The 19,356-nt window shown below is 46.6% G+C and overlaps 1 protein-coding gene across 1 annotated transcript in view; it reads left to right on the top strand.

Moving 5' to 3' along the window:
• The first annotated feature begins 1,068 nt into the window (after positions 1-1,068).
• LOC130887042 (cytochrome b5) overlaps positions 1,069-19,356 on the top strand; it is a 31,225-nt gene continuing 12,937 nt past the window's right edge. The window contains exon 1 of the mRNA XM_057789316.1: positions 1,069-1,327. Coding sequence (XP_057645299.1) covers positions 1,199-1,327 — 129 coding nt within the window. The 5' untranslated portion in view covers positions 1,069-1,198. The remainder of the gene's footprint in view (positions 1,328-19,356) is intronic.

Genomic DNA, 19,356 nt, shown 5'->3' with positions numbered 1-19,356 from the left:
GAGTACTTTCCAGTGTTTTCTTCCCAGTGAGTAGGTCTTCTTGGAGAAGGTAAAGGGGAAGGAAGTTCCCTCTAAGCACCTACTGTGTTCAGGACCTTCCTGATCCCCCCGGAAATCACAGATGTGGACAATCACTAATGTCATTTATTCATATTTATTTTTGGAGTTCATTACCATTGTTGAAAAGACTTAAATAAACCACTGAGGGCTTTTAAAATAAGTTAAGAGTCTTTTGTGCCCCCTGCTATCTTATATGGTATTCACTCCCTATCAAAAGGGCAGGGGAGTGCCAGGCAGGGGGTGGGGGGGTGGGGGGTGGGGGGATGGGGAGGTGGGGGTGAGTGGGGGGGTGCCCTTCACAGTGCACGGCTCGGTTCCTTATTTAGGACTTAAATTGACCACTTTGTGGAGGGTAAGAGAAAGTCCTTGCCATTTCGGGGTGTCCTGGCACAGAAGCTGTTTCAGGTTACAGAAATTATTGTATGCTTCTAATTTTTATGTAGTATTTTCCTTAGAGTCTTTGTTTGCCTGTTAGATGAGCCATCCCTAAGATACTGGCCAAGTAAAATGCATGGCTCGTTATTTGGGACCAGATATTCGATTTCAGTATTTAAACTGTGACACTTGTGTAAGAGACTCTCTTTCCTATCTTCTTACAGTCACTTTGTGGACTTGAACCACTGCAATTTTTGTTCTAAGTGATTATCAGGACGCAGGGCCGGTTTGAGTAGGAAACACGCAAGGAATTAGCATGGAGCTCAGGGCCTAAGGCTGGGGATGGAGTTTGCCCCAGCCTTACCGCTTCCTTTTCTGTTTGGTGCTTAGACCTCTGATCTTGCCTCATCATCACCCGGTGACCCCACCCGCTGCCTCCGCGCAGACTCAGAAAAGCCTCTCCCCGTCCTCCGCGCAGGCAGCGGGTGATTGTGAAGGGCACCTCTTGTAGCCAATCAATACCCGCATCCTGAGCTGAGGGGCGTGATTGGACCGAAGGAGGGCGTCGACCGAGGGCGGGAGCACCATACTGGCCAATCTCTGGAGGCCATGCGGTCCCTGCCCAGTTTGAGGCGCCACCTCACGGTCCTGGGCACGGGTCCCGGTAAGGCTGGGAATGTCCCGGGCGGAGGCAACTCATACTTGAGTAGCGCACCACCCTGCACGGTTGAGTTGCAGGGCCCGGGAGGCTCACTGTTTCGAGATGGCCGGACAGGCAAACAAGGATGTGAAGTACTACACCCTGGAAGAGATTCAGAAGCACAAAGACAGCAAGAGCACTTGGGTGATCCTGCACCACAAGGTGTACGATCTGACCAAGTTTCTGGAAGAGGTGAGCTGGGCACGCGCGCTCCAGTGGGGGCTCGGGGAGGGTGAGCCCGGGCTTTGGGTCTTCCCGGAATGACCCGGGACCGATGTCTGAATAGGCGTTATCTGTGAGTACGCATTTGTTTGCGTAAGTTTAGGAGGGCCCTCCGCGTCTGCACACTTGTGTTCGCTTCTGAGCATGCTCATTTGCGTTGCACACTTGTGTCTGTGCTCCTGAGCGCCTTGGGTTTGCACACCTGGGCATGGCTCTGGGAGGTCGGGAAGCATCCTAGCCATTGTGAGCGGTTTTTGCAGGCTGCTACGGGAGGAGTACTTCCGGGCCAGAGCTGGGTTCCTAAAGGTCTTCAGGAGGGTCCTGAATAAATGCTACCCACTTACTAGGAGAGGGCATAACCGCATAAGGATTTTTAAAAGATCTCCTTCTTTTTATTCCTTCTTGTGTTTGCATATAAGGCTTTCTCCTTGTAGAACAGAGATTTATGAGTGGACTTCTTATACCAGCCGGTTGGAGACCGCTGAACTGAAGAGGTGTGGGTTTCCAGAGGGTTCGCTAGGGTCGGAAGTCCAGGAAGGGACACTCAGGGCCATTCTGAAGTCCAGACCTCTATGTTCACTAGTGTTCACTCAGCAGAGACTGAATGTTGGCCCCTTACTGCAGTATGACTTGGAGCCCAGCGCCTGATTGGTGGGCATCCGGAAGACTCCCTAGCCTGCCCTTTGAGCTAGCACTAGGGTAGGCAGGTAGGCAGGATGGTACAGCAAGAAAACTGGAGCTTCATCCTTAAGCTACTTCGAAAGTTTTAAAAAGCTTAAAATAAATGGCTTAAATTTCCTTGGGCAATGCTGGTCTCAAGGTTGTAGTTTTTAATCTTTATTCCCTCCGGACACACTTTTGCTTTGAGTCACAAAACAACTTTTACGCCCCACTTATGCCCAATTAAATAAGAATTCTGGTTGATGAGGATGGTTTGCCTGTGTTTTGCATTGTTTTGGTTGTGGACTAGGCAAAAGGAGAGGCTCAGTTTAAGATTATAATTTAAATCAAGAGCCTTTTTTTTTGCGTACAGTGTTAAACAAACATAGGGAAAACGTGCACGTTTGGAGTTGATGTCTCCTAGTAAAATACTTGACTGTTAAGGATAAAATGGAGTTCCAATTTAGGTGGAAATGGAGTGCGGTGTGGACTCAGATCTGCCTCCCTTCTGCTGAGCCCAGAGGAAATTTGCATCCTGACTTCCCAAACTGACATGCCTGCATGACATGAGGCATGTGCCTGACTCCTCACATGGAACTGTCCCTTTAGCCCCTTCCCATGCCATGGTATCTGTAATCATACAGTGTGCCTTTTGACTTCATGCGTGCATGTGTGTGCTTGTATGTGTGTGCGTGTAATGAAGTGTAGCATTTGTACAAAACAAAACATTGGAATATTTTATACTGTGAAGCAGTTTTAACTTGTTCTCTTGTCCTCTCAAACATGGTCCTTAGACTCGGTCCTGTTGACTTATTAGGTCGCCTCTCTAGCTGTCCTAAGTACTTCCGTCCTAACAGTGACAACCAACACTGTCTCCAGATCCTGCCAAATGTCCCATAGGACATGCAGTTTCTCCTAGTGAATACATTGTGTATGATTTTTAAAAGTAGATGTTTGAAGTAGATAACAAGGAAGAGATTATTAGATCCCATTCAAAACTGTTTATTCTCTTGTTTTATTCTCACGAGGCAGGGAATGGGGGAGAGGATCCTACAGGTTTCCTGGGCCCAGCTGAAGGCCTATGAGGCAGCCGCTCAGTTGGGAAACAAGCAGGAAAGCAAATCCTTTGCTCTCCTGAAGTTATCAACACTCTGTCTTTGAGAATTGCTTGGGAAGAACACTTCTTGAGCAACATGCTCCCCAGGAGCCAGTCAGCTAGGGAGATGATGAAGAAAGTTGAGTTTGGAAGATACAGAACGGTTGGGTCCTGTTGACCTGAGGGTTAGAGGAACCAAGGTACCTGCCTGCCTTTCTTACCCCTGCTCTCACTGTGTATGAATGTTCTAGCATGTTGGAATGTAGCAGGAGCATTTCCTGTGACTTCTCAATATGGCCAGATTCTGCCTGGTGTCGACAGGTTTTTCCTCTTGACATCTTTGTAACTTGCTTTTCCTACATATGACTGCTTGTTTTACACAGTGTCCTAATCATTGGCTTTCCACCCCAGGGTAGTGTTGGCCTTAGGTTCTCTGTGTGGTCCCTGCAGATGAGTGCCTGTGTCCGTTTGGGTTGCAGCTTCACACACGTCTCCTTCAGCTGTGCTGTGAAGACATGCCGCCAGACAGCTTTTCTCCTTCCTAGGTCCCTCCAGCTTCAATTATCTTTGTTAAGTCTATGCAGTTATCACAGGCTTAGGCTTAAAACAAATATTTTACAAGACCAGAATGTCTGGCCGTCTGGCCCACTTTCTCTGCCTTTCCCTCCCATTCGCCTACATTTCAAGGCCTCAGCACTTTCATGAAGCCCATGAAATGAGGACTAGTCTATCCTTGGTAATTTACAAATGAAAGAGGGGGGGGGCAGCCTCCTTACCTCCAAATGGAACTTTCTGTCATGAGCTGTCTCTCCCCAGCTCCAGATTCACCCCTCCATGTAGCCACGCTCCCCTGAGGTGGTTTTCTCCTTTTTTAAGAATCCCTCGTTTCTGTTGAAGAAGCGTGTGTTGTGATGTTGGGTGGTTCCTGCTCTGCTCTCTGCCTTCTTCTTCTGTGCCTTCGATCCCTGTATGTAAAGGGGAGACGGTGGCAGTGCCTGCCTGCTGCCAACACAGGAATTGAGGCATGACTGGTGTAATGTGCGTGCATGTAATCTCAGCACTTCCAGAACTCAAGAGTCAGAGGCAGGAGAATGGCCAAGAGTGAAAGAGGCCAGCCTGGGCAACAGTGACAATCTGTCTCCAAAACTAGAAGAAAAAACAAAACAAGACATACAAACAAACAAACGGAACCCAAAGCAGGATGCGTGTGTGTGCTTTTGTCAGCTGCCGTCAGGGGCAGACTAGGACTGTGGCTTCCACTTCGCAGTGCCAGGTGTGTTTGTAGGTAACATGTAAATCCAGAAGGTAATCTTGAAATAGGAGAGTATTCAGAAAAATTATCTTTCTGGTCAAGAACACAGATTGAAGGTTACTTGTGCAATGTGAACTCTGTCTTGATGAAATAATGTTTAGAGGTTCAAAGGATGGGTAGAAACCCAAGAGGGAGGGCAGGCTGATTGCCAAGGCAATCTAAACAGCCGCAAGTGTTTGCTTCCTAGCTGGTGCCTGCAATGGGATTATAAGTCTCATTACCTATATATTTTGAAACCCCCTCTTTTTTTTCTAGTCCCGACCCCTAGGTTTTTAGTATTATTGTGAAACTGAGTCTTGTCCTATCAGATCATGTTATTAACCAGGTTAATGATTACAGAAATTTGAGACATCATGATTTGAAATGAAAACAGGTGTTTAGGGCCAAAGAACAAGTTTGCATTTCCCCCTCCTGCGGTTGGGCCAGGTTTTAACAGGCTGTGGAAGGGAGGGAAGGAAGCATCCTGTGATAACCCTGTTAGCTACCTTTCTGTCTGGGCAGCGTGGGTGTTGGTAACAGATATCTCCTGGACCGTATCACAAGGCCAGTTGACCCTACTCCCCATGGAACATTTCCTAGTGGCCCCCAGATGCCCCTGTTTCTAAACTGAGTCTTGAATATCCTTCGAAAGCATTCTGCCTTGCAGAAGCTCTTAGCTTCTGACGCGCTTTGGCTTTGGGGGTCTTGATGAAATCTGTTGTCACATTTAAAGGAGCCCTCAGTGATGGCAGTGACTTATGCATCCTGGGTAAACAGGTCGCAGTGTGACATCCTGCAAGGCCACCTGGGTATGCACCTAAGTTTCTTTTAGCTATTTCTACTGTTTCGGGGAGGTGTACATTTTCTGAAAATAGATTCCAGCTTTGTTCTAAAACAGTGAAAACTAAAACAAAGGCTCCAGACCACACTCAAGGCACCTAAATCTCGCTTTTTTCTCCTGAAGGTGATGAGAATTATATAAATAAGGAAGTGAAACAGGTTCTACAGGCCAGCGGGGGTAAATCAGGGACTAGGTAAGATGCTAATCACCGCTTACTATGGATATCTGTTATTCTAGAAGATTCCAGAACCCTGGGAGACAACCCACAGTGCCTGTCTTGTGTAATAGAATCTGAGTAACTCTGGTCCTCCTCCACTCATGCGAGCATGTCAGGCTGTGGTGCTAAGGCTGATTCTAGTCTTAGCACATTGGGAAGAATAATATGCCTGAAAGGCGAGTAAAGAGGAGGTGTTCAGACAATTAAAAATTTTGTTTTGTTTTGGTTTTGTTATTGTTAATTGTGCTTGGAATTTGTTTTGTTTTTGTACTGAGGTTTGACCTCAAGGCCTTGAATATGCCAGACAAGCCACTAAGCTACGTCCCAATGCCTTGCTATTTTGTTTTACTATGAGACAGGTCTTGCGCAGGTTGGCCGTCAACAGATGGTCCTCTCACTTCAGCCTCCTGAGTGCAGGGATGGCCAGCGGGGCCACCATACCCATGTCACATGATTACATTTTGATTACTACCTACTTGGGGTGAGGGTCCAGCTTAATGGCAGAATATTACATGGCAGGCTCAAGGCTGTGGATTTGATCCCGGGCACTTGTTATGTGGGTGTGTATTGTTATCAGAAAAACAAACAGAAATGTGCTTGGCACCTTTCACGTGTAAATCTGTTACTATCGTCACACACCCGTCTGTCCTATGGGAGTAGTGGCCATCAGCACCAGCACTATTCCGTGTCTTTGTGCGATGTGCAAGACCATTTGACAGGTGCATTCTTGGTGTCCCCTGGGATGTAGTTTCCTTGGGAATGGACCCTTAAGTGTATTTATGAGCTGACTCCTGAGCTTCTTGCAGTTATCGGAGCCATGGGAATGGGTTGAAGATCGGGTGCACCAAGCTCTATGATAGGTGGCGTCCAGAACTTGGTCTTGGTGGCCTCTGGTCAGGAGGATCACAAAGATGAACTTAATTTTTTATACCCATAAAGTATATTCTAGTTGGGTGAGTGTCCAGACAATGGGAGCCTGGGGAGACTCTGGAAGAAGGCAGGATACTCCGGGGAGCTGGAAGAGAAGGGATAAGATTGTGTTAGCATCCTCTAGGCCCACACTGTCTGGCTTGCTGGCTGGGGATGCAACTGTTTTAGCATTGCAAGCTCCTTGGTACCAGAGTTCTCTCCTACCTGCTGTTCTTTTGTTCATCAGGATTTGTACAGCTGAGCCACCATAGGCTGGGACACAAAACACATTCTGCCTGCTCTCCATCTTTTTACTATGCAAGTAAATGTCACTTATTAATTCCCGCCTCCCCAGTGTGGTGATAAAAACTATAGCAGGGGACATTTAGTGGGCGTTTATTAACATTCATTACATAGTAGGCTGTAATGCTGAGGACAGTTTTGTTCTAAAACCCTTGTTGGGGTTAAATAGCTCTGTTGGTAAAGTGCTCGACCCACAAACATGATCTGAGTTAATCCCCAGGGCCCGTGTAAGAGGCCCAGGTGTGGTGGTGCAGACGTAGTCCCAGCACTGAGGAGGCGGAGTTGGGGAGACTCCTGAGGCTCACTGGCCAGCTAACTTACCCCACTTGGTTAACTCCAGGCCAGTAGGAGTCCCTGTGTCTAAAACAAGGTAGACAGCATCTGAGGAACAGCCCCTGAGGTTAACCTTTGGCCTTCACACACGTGTGCACACATGCATCCGTATATGCATGCATCCCCATGTGTGCTGCATCTACAAGCACAGGTGCACACATACAAACCAGACCAGAAAGAAAACAGAACTTTACATTTGTGTTGTCAGTCACTAAAACAGACCTCCCACTCCATGGTGGGGGATAGCCTTCTCCTCTTAAAGGCAAAGGCACGCGACTTAGAGAGTCTCCCAGCCGGCTCGGGCATACAGCCCACACTGCGCTACCAAACGTGAGGCCTATAGGGTTTGGAAGATAACCAGGATAGCTTTCAGTGAAATCATATCCCATGGTAGGATTGCCCTTTCTTGCTCTGAGGTTTCAAGGCTGTGAAACAGATGGAAGGAGGTGAACGAGCAGACTCCTGCCTTCGTTCTGCCTGCATAGCTTTCTGGAAGGGAAGGAAGCAGCCATCCTGTTTCTCACAGGAGCTGTTAAGTCTCTCCCAGTTGGTTCTTGGCAGAGGGATCTTTGCCACTGAGCCGACTTAACCGTGAGTGATTTCCATCCAGAGAGGCGCAGTTCCCACGTGTCAGGCGTGTGTGAGGAGGCTGTGGAGGTTCTGGAGAAGGCTTCCTCAGTGACTGCCTTTGGAAGACACGCAGTGAAGCCGCTGCTCTGACAGATCTCTGGGTGTGTCTGGCTGCCCTCCCGGCCCTTCCTCCTGTCTCCAGCTTTCTCCTGCCCCGTAGTTCTCTCCTGTGAGTCTGCCTGGCCACCACGGGCGTGGCTGGGACATCTGTGTCCGGGCTCATCTGTCAGTGGCTTTGACGCCCTTGCATCCCCAGCCCATCTCACCTTGACCTCTGCAGCAGGCCTTTGGTTTTGTTCACTTGGTGGCACCATGAGCCTTCAGCTAGTTAAGGCATGCTATCATTACACTAGGGAGTGCATTTTCCAGAAAACTAAGCTCTGTCTTGTGAAAGACTGTCACGTGACTGTCATGTGACTCCTTCCTGGTGTGTCCCATTGCATTTATAATCAAATCCCATCTCTGCCCAATCTAATGGTGATGGGTCCCTGCCTGTGGCCCTCTTCCACTTCAGGTAGTGACACTGTCTCCTGTCCACCATGCCTTTGTTTTTCAAACCAGCTAGACTTGTTTCTGCCTGAAGCCTTTGTTCTTTTTTCCTCCCTGCTTGTCCTGTTTCCCTGGTCAGCTCCACAGAGAGGGACAGTTCTCTGTCTTACTTTCTGTTTCATGTGCCTGCTAATGGTGACATCAGTCAGGACTGGGCATTTCTTTAGCCGCTGGGCTTTGTCTTCTAGACGCCAGACTGCACGTGCTCAGTGCTGTCTGCCCCAGACGTAGTAACTGCTCGGCATTAACCCTGGGGCGGAACAGGAGAGTCTTCTGTGGAGCGCAGCCGCCAGCTCATCCGCTGCTGTCGGGTTTTCCTCACCCTTCCCACTCATGGCACTTTGTGGTAGCGTCAGGATCTCATCGTCACAGACACTTGGTGGAATTCTGTCCTGAGGGATTTGTCACTCAGCACTAATGGGACTTGGTTGTGGAAATCCGAATTGTTATATAACTACAGAGCAAGGAGCAACACTTGAGTCAGATCCTGTGTTGTAAGAGAGTGGAGTTCAGTACACACAGAGCACATTGGGAGATGCTTCCCGGCTTCTTCCTGTCAAAGCCCGTGCCGCCATGTTTCCCCTGGGTTCTGCTTTCTCACTTGGTGATGTGACATTTCTTCCCCGCCACCTGTTTCTTCTATTCTGCATGAACAAGTTCCAGCGTCTGGGCCTCATCCCCCAGGCCATTCTCTTCCTTATTCAACATGGGAACCCCCATCCTAAGAATTACATGTACACGGCGTCTCTGGACAGCTCTCCCCACTGTCTCCTCAGGGTTTGTTCCCTTGCATAGTGCAGCCTTCGAAAGTCCTGTTAAACATATCTCTATCAACTCCCCGCTTCTCTCTGTTTCATCTGCTCCTTTCTCTTAATTCCACGGCGGCTCCTCTCCTGGGTTGTTCCTCGGTTGTCATCCGAAGGTCATGCAGTCATTTCCTGCTTGGCTTCCTGGACAGCACTGTCTCTTCCTCCTGTCTCCATGGGCACACCTTTGGCCTCCTTCTCTTCCTTCTCTGCCTATCTTTGACCTCGGTACTGGAGACCCTAAGGCCAAGGGTTTTTCATTCTTCCTGGATCATCTTGTCCAGTGTCACAGCTTCCAACATGTGGGTGACTTCTGGATTATTATATCTAGGCCAGAAAGGCCCCTCTGCTGAGCACGGCTTCATGTATGGCGTTTTATTTCATATCCCCACTTTGGTTTCTGATAGGCTTCTCAGACCTAACATCTGAGAAACAAATACCTGGTTTGTGTTCCAAAACTTCATCTTTATCCTTGCCTGCCTTCCCCAGTCTTGAGTCTCTTACACCTCCTATTAAACTCACCAGAATATTCTGTTGGCTTATCTTCATATTAAGTTAGACTTTGGTTAACTTTTCCTCTCTCTGCTGCTGTCATTGGTCTAACTCTCTGACAGCTCATGCCTGGCCAGGTCTCCTGTGACCCTGAATTTGCTCACCACAGTAGATTAACATTTTAGAAGAAAAGCCCATTTATGCCACTTTGTTCCATTTAATCCCTTTGTGGATAATCACTTTACCTAATTAAAAAACTTAGAGTGTATCTACAGTATTCTGGAGAGCGTGGTGCTGGCAGAGGGACACATATGTAGATCAGTGGAACAGAAATAGAAAAATCCAAGAATAGACCTGCACAGATATTTCTCACTGATTTTTTTTTTTTTTTTTTTTTTGCAAAAATATAAAGACAGTTTTAGGGAGGAAGGGCAGTCTTCAGCAAGTGGTTCTGGAATGACTGGGTATCAGTGGCCAAAAATAAATCCTGTTTTAAACTTCACATTTTATGAAAATTGGCTCAAAATGGATCACAGAAGCAGTTTTTTGGTTTTTTTTTTTAGAGGTTACATTTAGGCAGAGTGTTCTTAGCACGGTACTGAAAGTATGACCCATTCTAAGATCTTTGCCTTGGAAAAAGAAAATATCTCTACAGTTCACTCCTTTGTCCTTCAAGTATTAGCCAGTTGTTACCCCAAGAAAGCTCCCACCTCTCCACTTAGCCCCCCAGCGCTTCAGAGGCCAGGACTGCTATGGCTTCCTAATGCATTCCCGGGCAGCCTGAGCTACACAATGAGAGCTTCTCAAAACAAGACAGACAGACAAAGCCTATCCTGACCAAATTAATCAAGCTGGAAGTCTGTGTAGATCCCTGAGTTTGTCTGTCTGTCCGTCCTTCCTTCCTTTTTAATCCTCCATCTCCTCCGTGCTAGGGATCAAATCATGGCCTGAGTCATGCTGGGCAGTTGCTCTATCTCTGAATTACATCCCCAGCCTTGTATTTGTTTTACATGACATCTATTTCCTACTAAAGGATGCCCCCTGTGAACCCTGGAGCTCCTCAGTCTTATTCATAAGTCTCTCCTAATTCCTAGAATAGCCCTGCATGGAGAAGGGACTCCGTATGTATGAAATGACTGAATAAATATAATCTTAAAAATATAAAATAGAAGAAAGCTCCTAGGAATGGCTGTTGGATCAGACTGAGTAATTTCCTTGCAATTTTTATAATTTTTTCCTTGCCCGCCTGCAGATTTCAGCCCCATTTATTATTGTTTGTTTTTCGAGACAGGATTTCTCTGTGTAACAGTTCTGGCTGTCCTGAAACTCGCTCTGTAGATCAGGCTGACCTCAAATTCAGAGATCTGCCTGCCTCTGCCCCTCAAATGCTGGGATTGAAGGCGTGTGCCACCACCTCCCAGCTTATTTATTATTCTTAACACTTAAGGAAGGGCCCCGATATTTTTGGTATGGGGGGAAGCAGGGAGGATAGAATGGTGCCACTGTCAGCCCTCTGGTGCCCATAGCTTTGGCTCTTCTGACTCACTCTGGATTTCAGGCCGACCAACAGCCCCTCTCAGGTCAAAGTCAGCTACCTCTGGGCCCCTGGTTTTGGTAGCTTTACTCGTCTTAATTGAAGTTGGGTGGTCAGTCAAGAAGTCCACTGTGACCACCCCAGCCTGATGGCATCTGTGCGTGGATCTGTCCCTGGGAAGCAGGCCTTGTCCCTAGCCTTTCTTCCTTCTACTGCAAAGTCATTGCATCAGAACTTGGGGCTTTGTGCCCTTCAGGAACCAGAAGAATAGTTATGTCTTCACTTTCTTTACTTGCTTTATTTTATCTGTTGAGACAGACTTAGAAATGGTGGACTGAAAATGCTGGTCAGGGCATACTGACCAAGCTCAGAATCATCATTGACGCATGGAATATTTTAGTCCGAACACTTACTGTTTTATTTCTAAAAAGTGAAGTTTTGTTTGCTTTTCTCAAGGAGGGAAAGCACTGCTGTCTGCCCGCTCACAGCTGACCCTGTGTTACAAAGGTGCCCTCCTCATGGCTGACCCTAGAGAGTGAGGTCACTCTTTATGATGTTTCTGTGAACTCTTTCAGTGCGTGCCTTAGTGGAATTGAGACACTAGGAGTTAGATAGATTCCCAGGTAGGTAGATTTTGTCTCAAGTCGGGATGTTGAGGAAGAAGCTGGCCAATATGGAGATTTGTCACCTTTGCTACCTAGCCAGGGCCTCTTTCCCTCTCTGTCTCCTCACCGGGGAGTCTGTCTACCTCCCAGTTTCTCAGAATCATGGTAGCTGATTTAAGTTCATCATCTTGATGATGATGGGGTGGGGGTAGTAAGAATGGGGTTCTTTGGGCTTTGGTGCTAGAACTGACTTTTAATGGTTTTAGGGAATGGGGTCATGGGATAGGGAGAAATGGGAACTACATTATTATTTGAACACTCTTAGGTGCCAGGCTTCATACTGTTTTGCTGTTTAATTTTCTGCAGTTTGAGGGTCTATTTTAAGATTTTGATAAATGATTATGGGAAGTGATATCCGCTTTGTTCTCTCTTCTTTCTGAATGTTTCGTCAACACACAGAACACGTAAGCAAACCATTAACCACTATATTTTTATACTTGTAAAATCTGGTTAAACCTTCAAGGGCAGCCTTGACCTAGAGAAGAGGCCACCAGAAAACATCTGGGGAGGTCGGAGGGAGGAGGGCGAGTGCCCAGCAGATAAGCATAGCTAGTGGCGCAGAAACCATCCTGGAGTTGGGCTGTGGAAGCATCGCTCGCGGCAGTGGTGTGGTTTGCGGTCAGCCTGCCTGCAAACCTGCCTCCGGTTCTCCCTGGGATGATGGTAGAAACATCCCCCTTGGAGGTGTGTGGAGACGGCTGCTCTCAGAACACTTCCCGACACGGCTGTCATTGGTGGAACGCAATTTGTCACTGTTACTTGACACTGTTGTCCTTACTCTGTTTTCCCAGCTAGGAGAAGAATGCTGGGTGAGTTTTCCCAGGGTGAGGTGAGGCAGTGTCTGTTCACCCCATGAAGAGCTGTGACAACAGGCCGGCCAAAGTCTTGTTGAACCGATGAATTTGTTGGCATTACTTACAGGAATATGAGTGAGGGGGTTGCTTAACGGAGTTTGGGTGCCTGGGGCAGGGGCATCACCGGAAAAGCCCACCCAGCATGAATGAGGACTCTACCACCCCTTGCAGCCTTTGGGCAGCTGTACCCCAAAGCAATCTCCCCTCCTCAACCGGTGTCGCTCATCATGTGATCCCATGGGGAGTGGCCTGTGAGTCTGGTAAGTTTCCTAAACCTCTTTCCCTCAAAGATGGGATGTTTTGACCCGGAAGAAACAGCTATCTACTGGACTCCCGCTGTTACTCGGGCCACAGCGCCTTCCTCTCCTCACATGTCCTGCAGGCACCCTGTCGTGACGTAGCTTGCTAGTCCTCTTCACATCTGACAGACGTCAGGTTCTAGGATCCCTCACCCGGAGGAATTTACATGAAAGTTGGTACCAAAGGCCACACATTTGTTCCCCGCCTTCTTCTCTGACTCCTGTCTGGCAATCAAAGAGCCTGGCTGTGGGCTTTTGTTGAGAAACCACCTCTGTCCCCAGAAAACTGTGAGAAGAGATTCCCATGTGTGCCACCCGGGGCCCTGGGTCCACTCTACAGAGCCCCTCCCTCCTGTGCTGTCTTTGATGCTGGAGACCTGAACTCTCTGTAGGAGCTCTGCCATGCTGTGGTCTGCCTGACAGTCCATGCTGTGGTCTGCCTGACAGTTCATGCTGTGGTCTGCCTGACAGTCCATGCTGTGGTCTGCCTGACAGTTCATGCTGCTGATAACTCTTCTAATAAACTCCTTGCTCCTCAATTTGTCTCAGTGTCCATGTGGACCCTGCTTTCCAGTCTGAGACATTAGACCACACAAGTGGAAAGGGCAGGGATTGAGAGCTAGAAGCTGACAGAGGACTGGGAAACTTTGGAAGATTGCTGAATAGAGATAGATAGTAGACGGATGGACAGACAGACAGATAGGGACATTGAAGCATTGCTGTAAAATGCAGGCATCTCAGGCAAACTCTCTGAGGCGGTTTTTCTCCGTCTCTCTACGTTAATTCTGTCTGCAGAGAGGAGCCTGCACACGAATCTCCCCGACACTTTTGTTCCTCCATGTCAGGTCCATCATGTTCTTTCCAGGCCTCTGTCATGTCTTGTTTCTTGGTCACGCCGTCCCTTCTCTGCTCTGTCTCTGCCCTTGCTGCACTGGCTGTCGCTCCACTTGTCTGCACGGTCAGAGTCCTCAGAGACCCCTCCTTGGCCTTTCCACCATAGTGACGGGGTTGGGAGTAGCACTCAGATGTCTGACTGAGCGGGCAGGCCTGCGTGTCAGCCGGGTGATTGCACAGGGGTCTTATGTGAGCGCCCAGCTAAGAGAAGTCGGATGAGCTCGAGCCAGCGGCAAAGCTTTGCCGTCTTGGAAAAACAGACCTCAGAAATGAAAGGAAACATCTGGTTGGACTTCTTGTGATTTTAAATCGTACTGCTTTTTAAATTCTTTTGTATTTTTTATTTTGTTTTAACTATTACACATAATCTCTAATAGGTTTTTGCTTGTGATTTTTGGGGGGGCATTATTTTCTTTTGGGGGGTTTTTGTTGTCTTTTTGCTTTGTCATTGTTTTGGGAAATTTGTGCGTGCGTGCGTGCGTGCGTGCGTGCGTGTGTGTGTGTGTGTGTGTGTGATGAAAGAGCCTGTTTCAAACTCCAGAACTGGTGAACTTTTGGCCCACATAGTTAGATTATGTGCAAAGTGTATTTGTCCTTTATAGTTGTTTTTCAGTCTTCGATGAAGCAAGCTCAGTGCAGATCCTGACTGATGTGATTTACAGTGCTGTGCAGTCTGCTCACCTTGGGGCTCTGCCAGTCCTGCTTCTCCAGTGCTCTCTCACTTTTTATAGGGGCCATTTCGTCGTCAGTTAAGAGCTCTGACATGAGTGTGAGGGGTGAATGTGTGTGTGTGTGTGTGGTGTGTGAGGGGTGTGTGTGTGTGTACGCGTGCATGTGTGTGAGGGGTGTGTGGTGTGTGAGGTGTATGTACGTGCATGTGCGTGTGTGTGCAGAGGGGTGTGGGTGGGTGTGAGGGGTGTGTGTGCACGCGCCTGTAAGGTGTATGTGTGCACACGTGCATTGTGTGTGAGGGGTGTGGGGGTGTGGAGAGGGGTGTGTGAGGGGGTGTGGGTGGGTGTGTGAGGGGGCGTGGGGGAGTGAAGGGTGTGTGTGTGCTCGCACATGCGTGTATGTAAGGTGTATGTGTGTGGTGTGTATGTGTATGAGGGGTGTGTGCATATGTGTGTGTGTGGTGTGTGTGTGTGGGGGTGCATGTGTGTGAGAGGAAGGGGTGTGTGTTTGTGTACATGCGTGCACATGCGTGTGTACTATCCAAATTTCCTTTGGGTTATTTTTAGTTGGAGCATCTACGGTGGTAAGCATTTAGTTTTCTTGGGTTTAAAGGAGTGATTTCCTTCCAAATTCTCCCGATGTGAAATTTATGAAGAAACTTGGTTTTGTATATAAAGTTACTTGGTTCACACTTTTTTTAAAAAAGTAATCCATCTACATCAGAAAAGTGGCTGTGGCCTTGTCCTTTCTTCTGGTTGCAGCCTTTCTGTCATTTGTCCGTCTGCTTTCTCACCTGTAAGTTTAGGAGGGCGTTTCCCATTTAATCTCTACAGTTCTGGGCTGGACTCTGGATTCAGAGGAGGCCAGACTTAGCAGAAGTCCAGGACTGGTTGCTGTGAGGCTGGCTGCCCTGGACTAGTTCAGATCAAATGTGTGGGTGTGGGTGTGGGTGGTGTGTGACAGTTTTTATTGCAACATTGTCCTGCAGCATCGCTGTGATTTCCTGGAGTTGGGTTGCAATGTCTTTTAGCCTACATGTGGCTGGGTCCTTCAGTTCGTTGTGTTGGGTGGGGACAAGGTACTTTGGCACATCTGTCCTGCCGTGTTCTTCCGGCCTCGGAGTAACGCTTAGTTCCAGTCTCCTGCAGCATGCTGGCTTTCAACACCCTATGTGCTTACTTACTTCCAACCATCTAGTCTTTCATAGTTTATTTTTATTTAAACTAATTTCTTTGTTAATAACAGACTTTGCACATATCCGTGAGTAACCTGTTTTTTTTTTTTTTTTTTTTTACCTCTACTCCTTTATGTACCAGCTCTGTAAACTTCGGTTTTTGCAATCCAGAAAGGACTTAGATTGTTTTTTTAAAATCCCTGTTTTTCCACCTAGATGTCTAGTCTTACTGTTTAGTCAACAATCCAGAAAGAAGACTTTTTAATAATTCTCTAATTGATATATGTCAAGACACTTGTCCCTGAACTTGTTTGAGATTTTTTTTTTTTTCGGTTTAAAACTGTATTTATGCTGCTAGAGATGGTATCAGACAAGCTGGATTTCTCAAGTAGGTAATTAATGCAGTTATTAGATTTAAACTCAAAGGAAACCCAAATAACAGCACACACGTGAGCTGAGAGTTGATTCTCTGTCAAAGGAAGTAGCTTTCCTGCCCAGGGCTATGGGTAAACTGTTCTGTCTTGAGGAGTCCACACTCTAGCTCCCTCCCTTTTCAGGCAGCTTGGGGCAGGTCCTCCTCCTTCAGCTCAGGGGCAGCAGTGGAATGGAGGAGATGAAGAAGCTAGGGCAAAGGAGGGAGGACCTGGGAGATCCTGCAGTCCTTTGCATCTGCTTCCCTTACTGAGAGGTGAAGAGCGAGCCTGGGGATCAGTCTTGCCGAGGAGAGAGCATCTCTAATGACGGCCGCAGGCTGCTGGTTTGAATTTAAAGTGATGCTGACTTCTGGCAGCAGCATTTTTTCTCATCTGAGTTCATTGCCTCTATGTCAAGAATTATTATTTATTATTCTTACAAATAATCCATATCATAACTAGTATCAAAAGTTATCAGTTTTTGTAGATCCACAGGTCTCAGAAAATCCAAAGTAGATTTTTTCCCTTGCAGTTTAAAAAATATATATTCTGGATCCCATGTGTCATGACCCTTTAGGGTGTCACATGACCCTTTCACAGGGGTCCCAACCAGATATTTACATTGCAGTCCATAACAATAGCAAAATTATGAAGTTGCAGCATAAATAATGTTATGGTCGGGTCCCACACCATGAGGAACTGTATTAAAGGGTCACAGCATTAAGAAGGTTGAGAAGCACTGTTGTAGAATCTGATATGTCTATCTCTTATCACTTCTCTTTGGCCTCATTCTGAAAAGGGTTTGAAGTACCAGTTTACTATTATCTTATCGTTCTTGTCCTCATAACTTAGAAAGTAACCCCAGGTCATGAGTTTATTATAAATGTATTCCAGGGCGGGGTGTTCTTTACAGAACGTTTTCTTCAGTTTTACTCAAGTGTTACTGTCTTCTGTGTATGAGAAATCCCACTCTTCTCCACCGGCAAAGCCGTTGCCGGGTGTGCGCTGTGTCGTCCTTACTCCTGATTGTACTGAAGTGGAGAAGGGGGTGAAGATAAGGACCCTCCGGGGACAAGTTTACCACATGAACAGTACTGGGTCAGACGTACGGGCTAGCCAGCTTTGCCTGTAATGTTTGGGTTCATTTTTTATGGCCTGGGGTAAACCTTTGTGCACTGTAGTCTTAACAAGAGACATGCACTCTCACTGAGATTCCTGGAGCTTGGCCGTGGATGGTGTTATCATCTGGTCCCTTAGGGAGATTTTGCGTGTGCCACTTTGATAACTTTGGTGTCTCTCATGACGAAAGCAATCCCAGGAATGGTAGTCTCTTCCCAGGCTGTGTACTTTTCATATTAAATTCCTTTGGAAAGGTGTGGGGTGGGTAGGGTCATGGCTGGCCCTGTAGCTAGATAAGCCTGTATCTTGTGCTCATGCTTTTAACTGAGTTCATTTCTCACAGCAAGTAATTTAACTAATTACTTGAAAATACTAGGTTAGCATTATTAGTGAAGATGGAACAGGAGTCCGAGCTTTTATCAGTCAGCATTGGCCAAGGGTCCGTAAATAGCACCCTCCGTTTGTTATGGATAAATGTTGCTCGGTGAAGAATAATGACCAAGTTTGTGATATTATCTCTTTTTTAGGAAACCAAAGATATACCTGTTACGTTTTTGAATATTATATTAGCTCTCTGAATGCCACTGACTGGGATGCTCAGTTAACGCAGTCAGGGGTAGCCCCACTTTTCCAGCCAGTCATTCTGAATAGTGAGGGTTCCTTTCTTGTCTATTTTCCTATCTGAAATGACCTATCTTTGCCTCAGTTTATTGCTGTCATTCATTTAATGCTTACTTTCCTCCCTTATTTATTTATATTTCTCATTTTATAAGTAGGCCCTTGAATTCTAATTTACGATATATATTGCTATATTTTTCATTTAATAATTTAACCCCAGTTATTTAAATAAATCTTAAATGAGACGGTTAAGAAATCACTTCAGATACTTAGTGATTGCAAAGCAATGATTAAAGCTATAACACTTAATCTATTTAAAGTTAATATGAATGAAATGTTACATAAGCTTTAATTCCACTGTTCAAACAAGACTTAACCAGAACCTCTTCAACGTCCTACAGTTGGGAAGATTGTAAAACAGGTTTGGCTTGATCCTAATACCCATTCTGTAGTTACAGAAGAGTCCTTTGGTCCTTTGCCACCTCAGCGTTTCCAGGGATGTGTGACCTACGAAAGGTTTTTCTTCTGAAACATTTTGATTTGTATTAGATTCTTCCTCTGATGGTTATTGTTAAGTAGAATATATAGTTGATAATTTCTAAGAGTAATTCGCTTGACTGAATCATTTAAAGATGTTTATATATTTTAAAACATTGTTATAAACACGGTGGGGTGGGAGAAAGGGAGACAGCACCTATTTTACACTAAAGCTAGGGAAAGGTTTTTTTTTTTTTATTTATTTTTTTTTTTTGAACATTAACAGAGATGAAAATCCTGCAGCTGCAGTGTGAGGCGGATACCTGGGAGCCCACAGCTCATTTGTACTTGCTTCTTAGGGACCTTGCTCCAAGTCACGCCTGAGGTGTAGGGCCTGCGGGCCATTCATGATTGGTCAGAACTGAGGCCCTGTCAGTGCCAAAGGAAGTACATGCTTCTTCAGGATTAGAATGCTTACTTTTTTTTTTCTTTTTATGATTTTTCTCCCATCCAACTATGAACATGCCTGAGCCTGTTAAGCTGTTCAGTCAGACAGGATCGGGTGTGTCCTTTTCTATATGCCTCACAGTGCTTTGCATATAGATTTTAATTTAGTGAGTTATCTCAGGGAAAGGAGATTTGTGTGAACCGTTGGGAGTGAGAAAGTTCAGCTCCTCAGCTGGCTGGCATATGTAGCGATCCTAAAAGCAAAGATCCGTGCTAATCTCATGTATTTAGTTAGTGCATACTTGACAGCATTGACGTGGGTGGCAAACAGAGATGAACAGAGCAGGCTGAAGTCTGAGTCACGAATTTTGCAAACAAATGTGTACACGACTTGAAAGTGCAGCAGTGTGAGCTGAGAAGGAATGGGGAGAGGTTGTGCAGGATGATAGGGAGGCCATGCTGGGAGTGGGAACTAAAGGATGGCGACAGGAAACTGTCACTGGAGCAGGAGCGAGATGGCCATAGCCGCTGAGGTCACGGTGGCAACGTTAACCAAGGACCAAAAGAATCGGAAAGAGTGTATTTAGGGCAAGAGAGAGAAATGTTATGCTTGAAATGGACATTGGGCATTGGGTGAAGTTTTCAAGTATATAGATGCGCTAGGAGCCTGGCACCATGAGGTCACGGAAGTTGTTACTCAACTGTC

Source organism: Chionomys nivalis, chromosome 14 (assembly GCF_950005125.1).
Source record: "Chionomys nivalis chromosome 14, mChiNiv1.1, whole genome shotgun sequence".
In the NCBI taxonomy this organism is placed as follows: Eukaryota; Metazoa; Chordata; class Mammalia; order Rodentia; family Cricetidae; genus Chionomys; species Chionomys nivalis.
The sequence above is the reverse complement of the archived record's forward strand: the minus strand, read 5'-3'. Positions and strand labels throughout refer to the sequence as shown.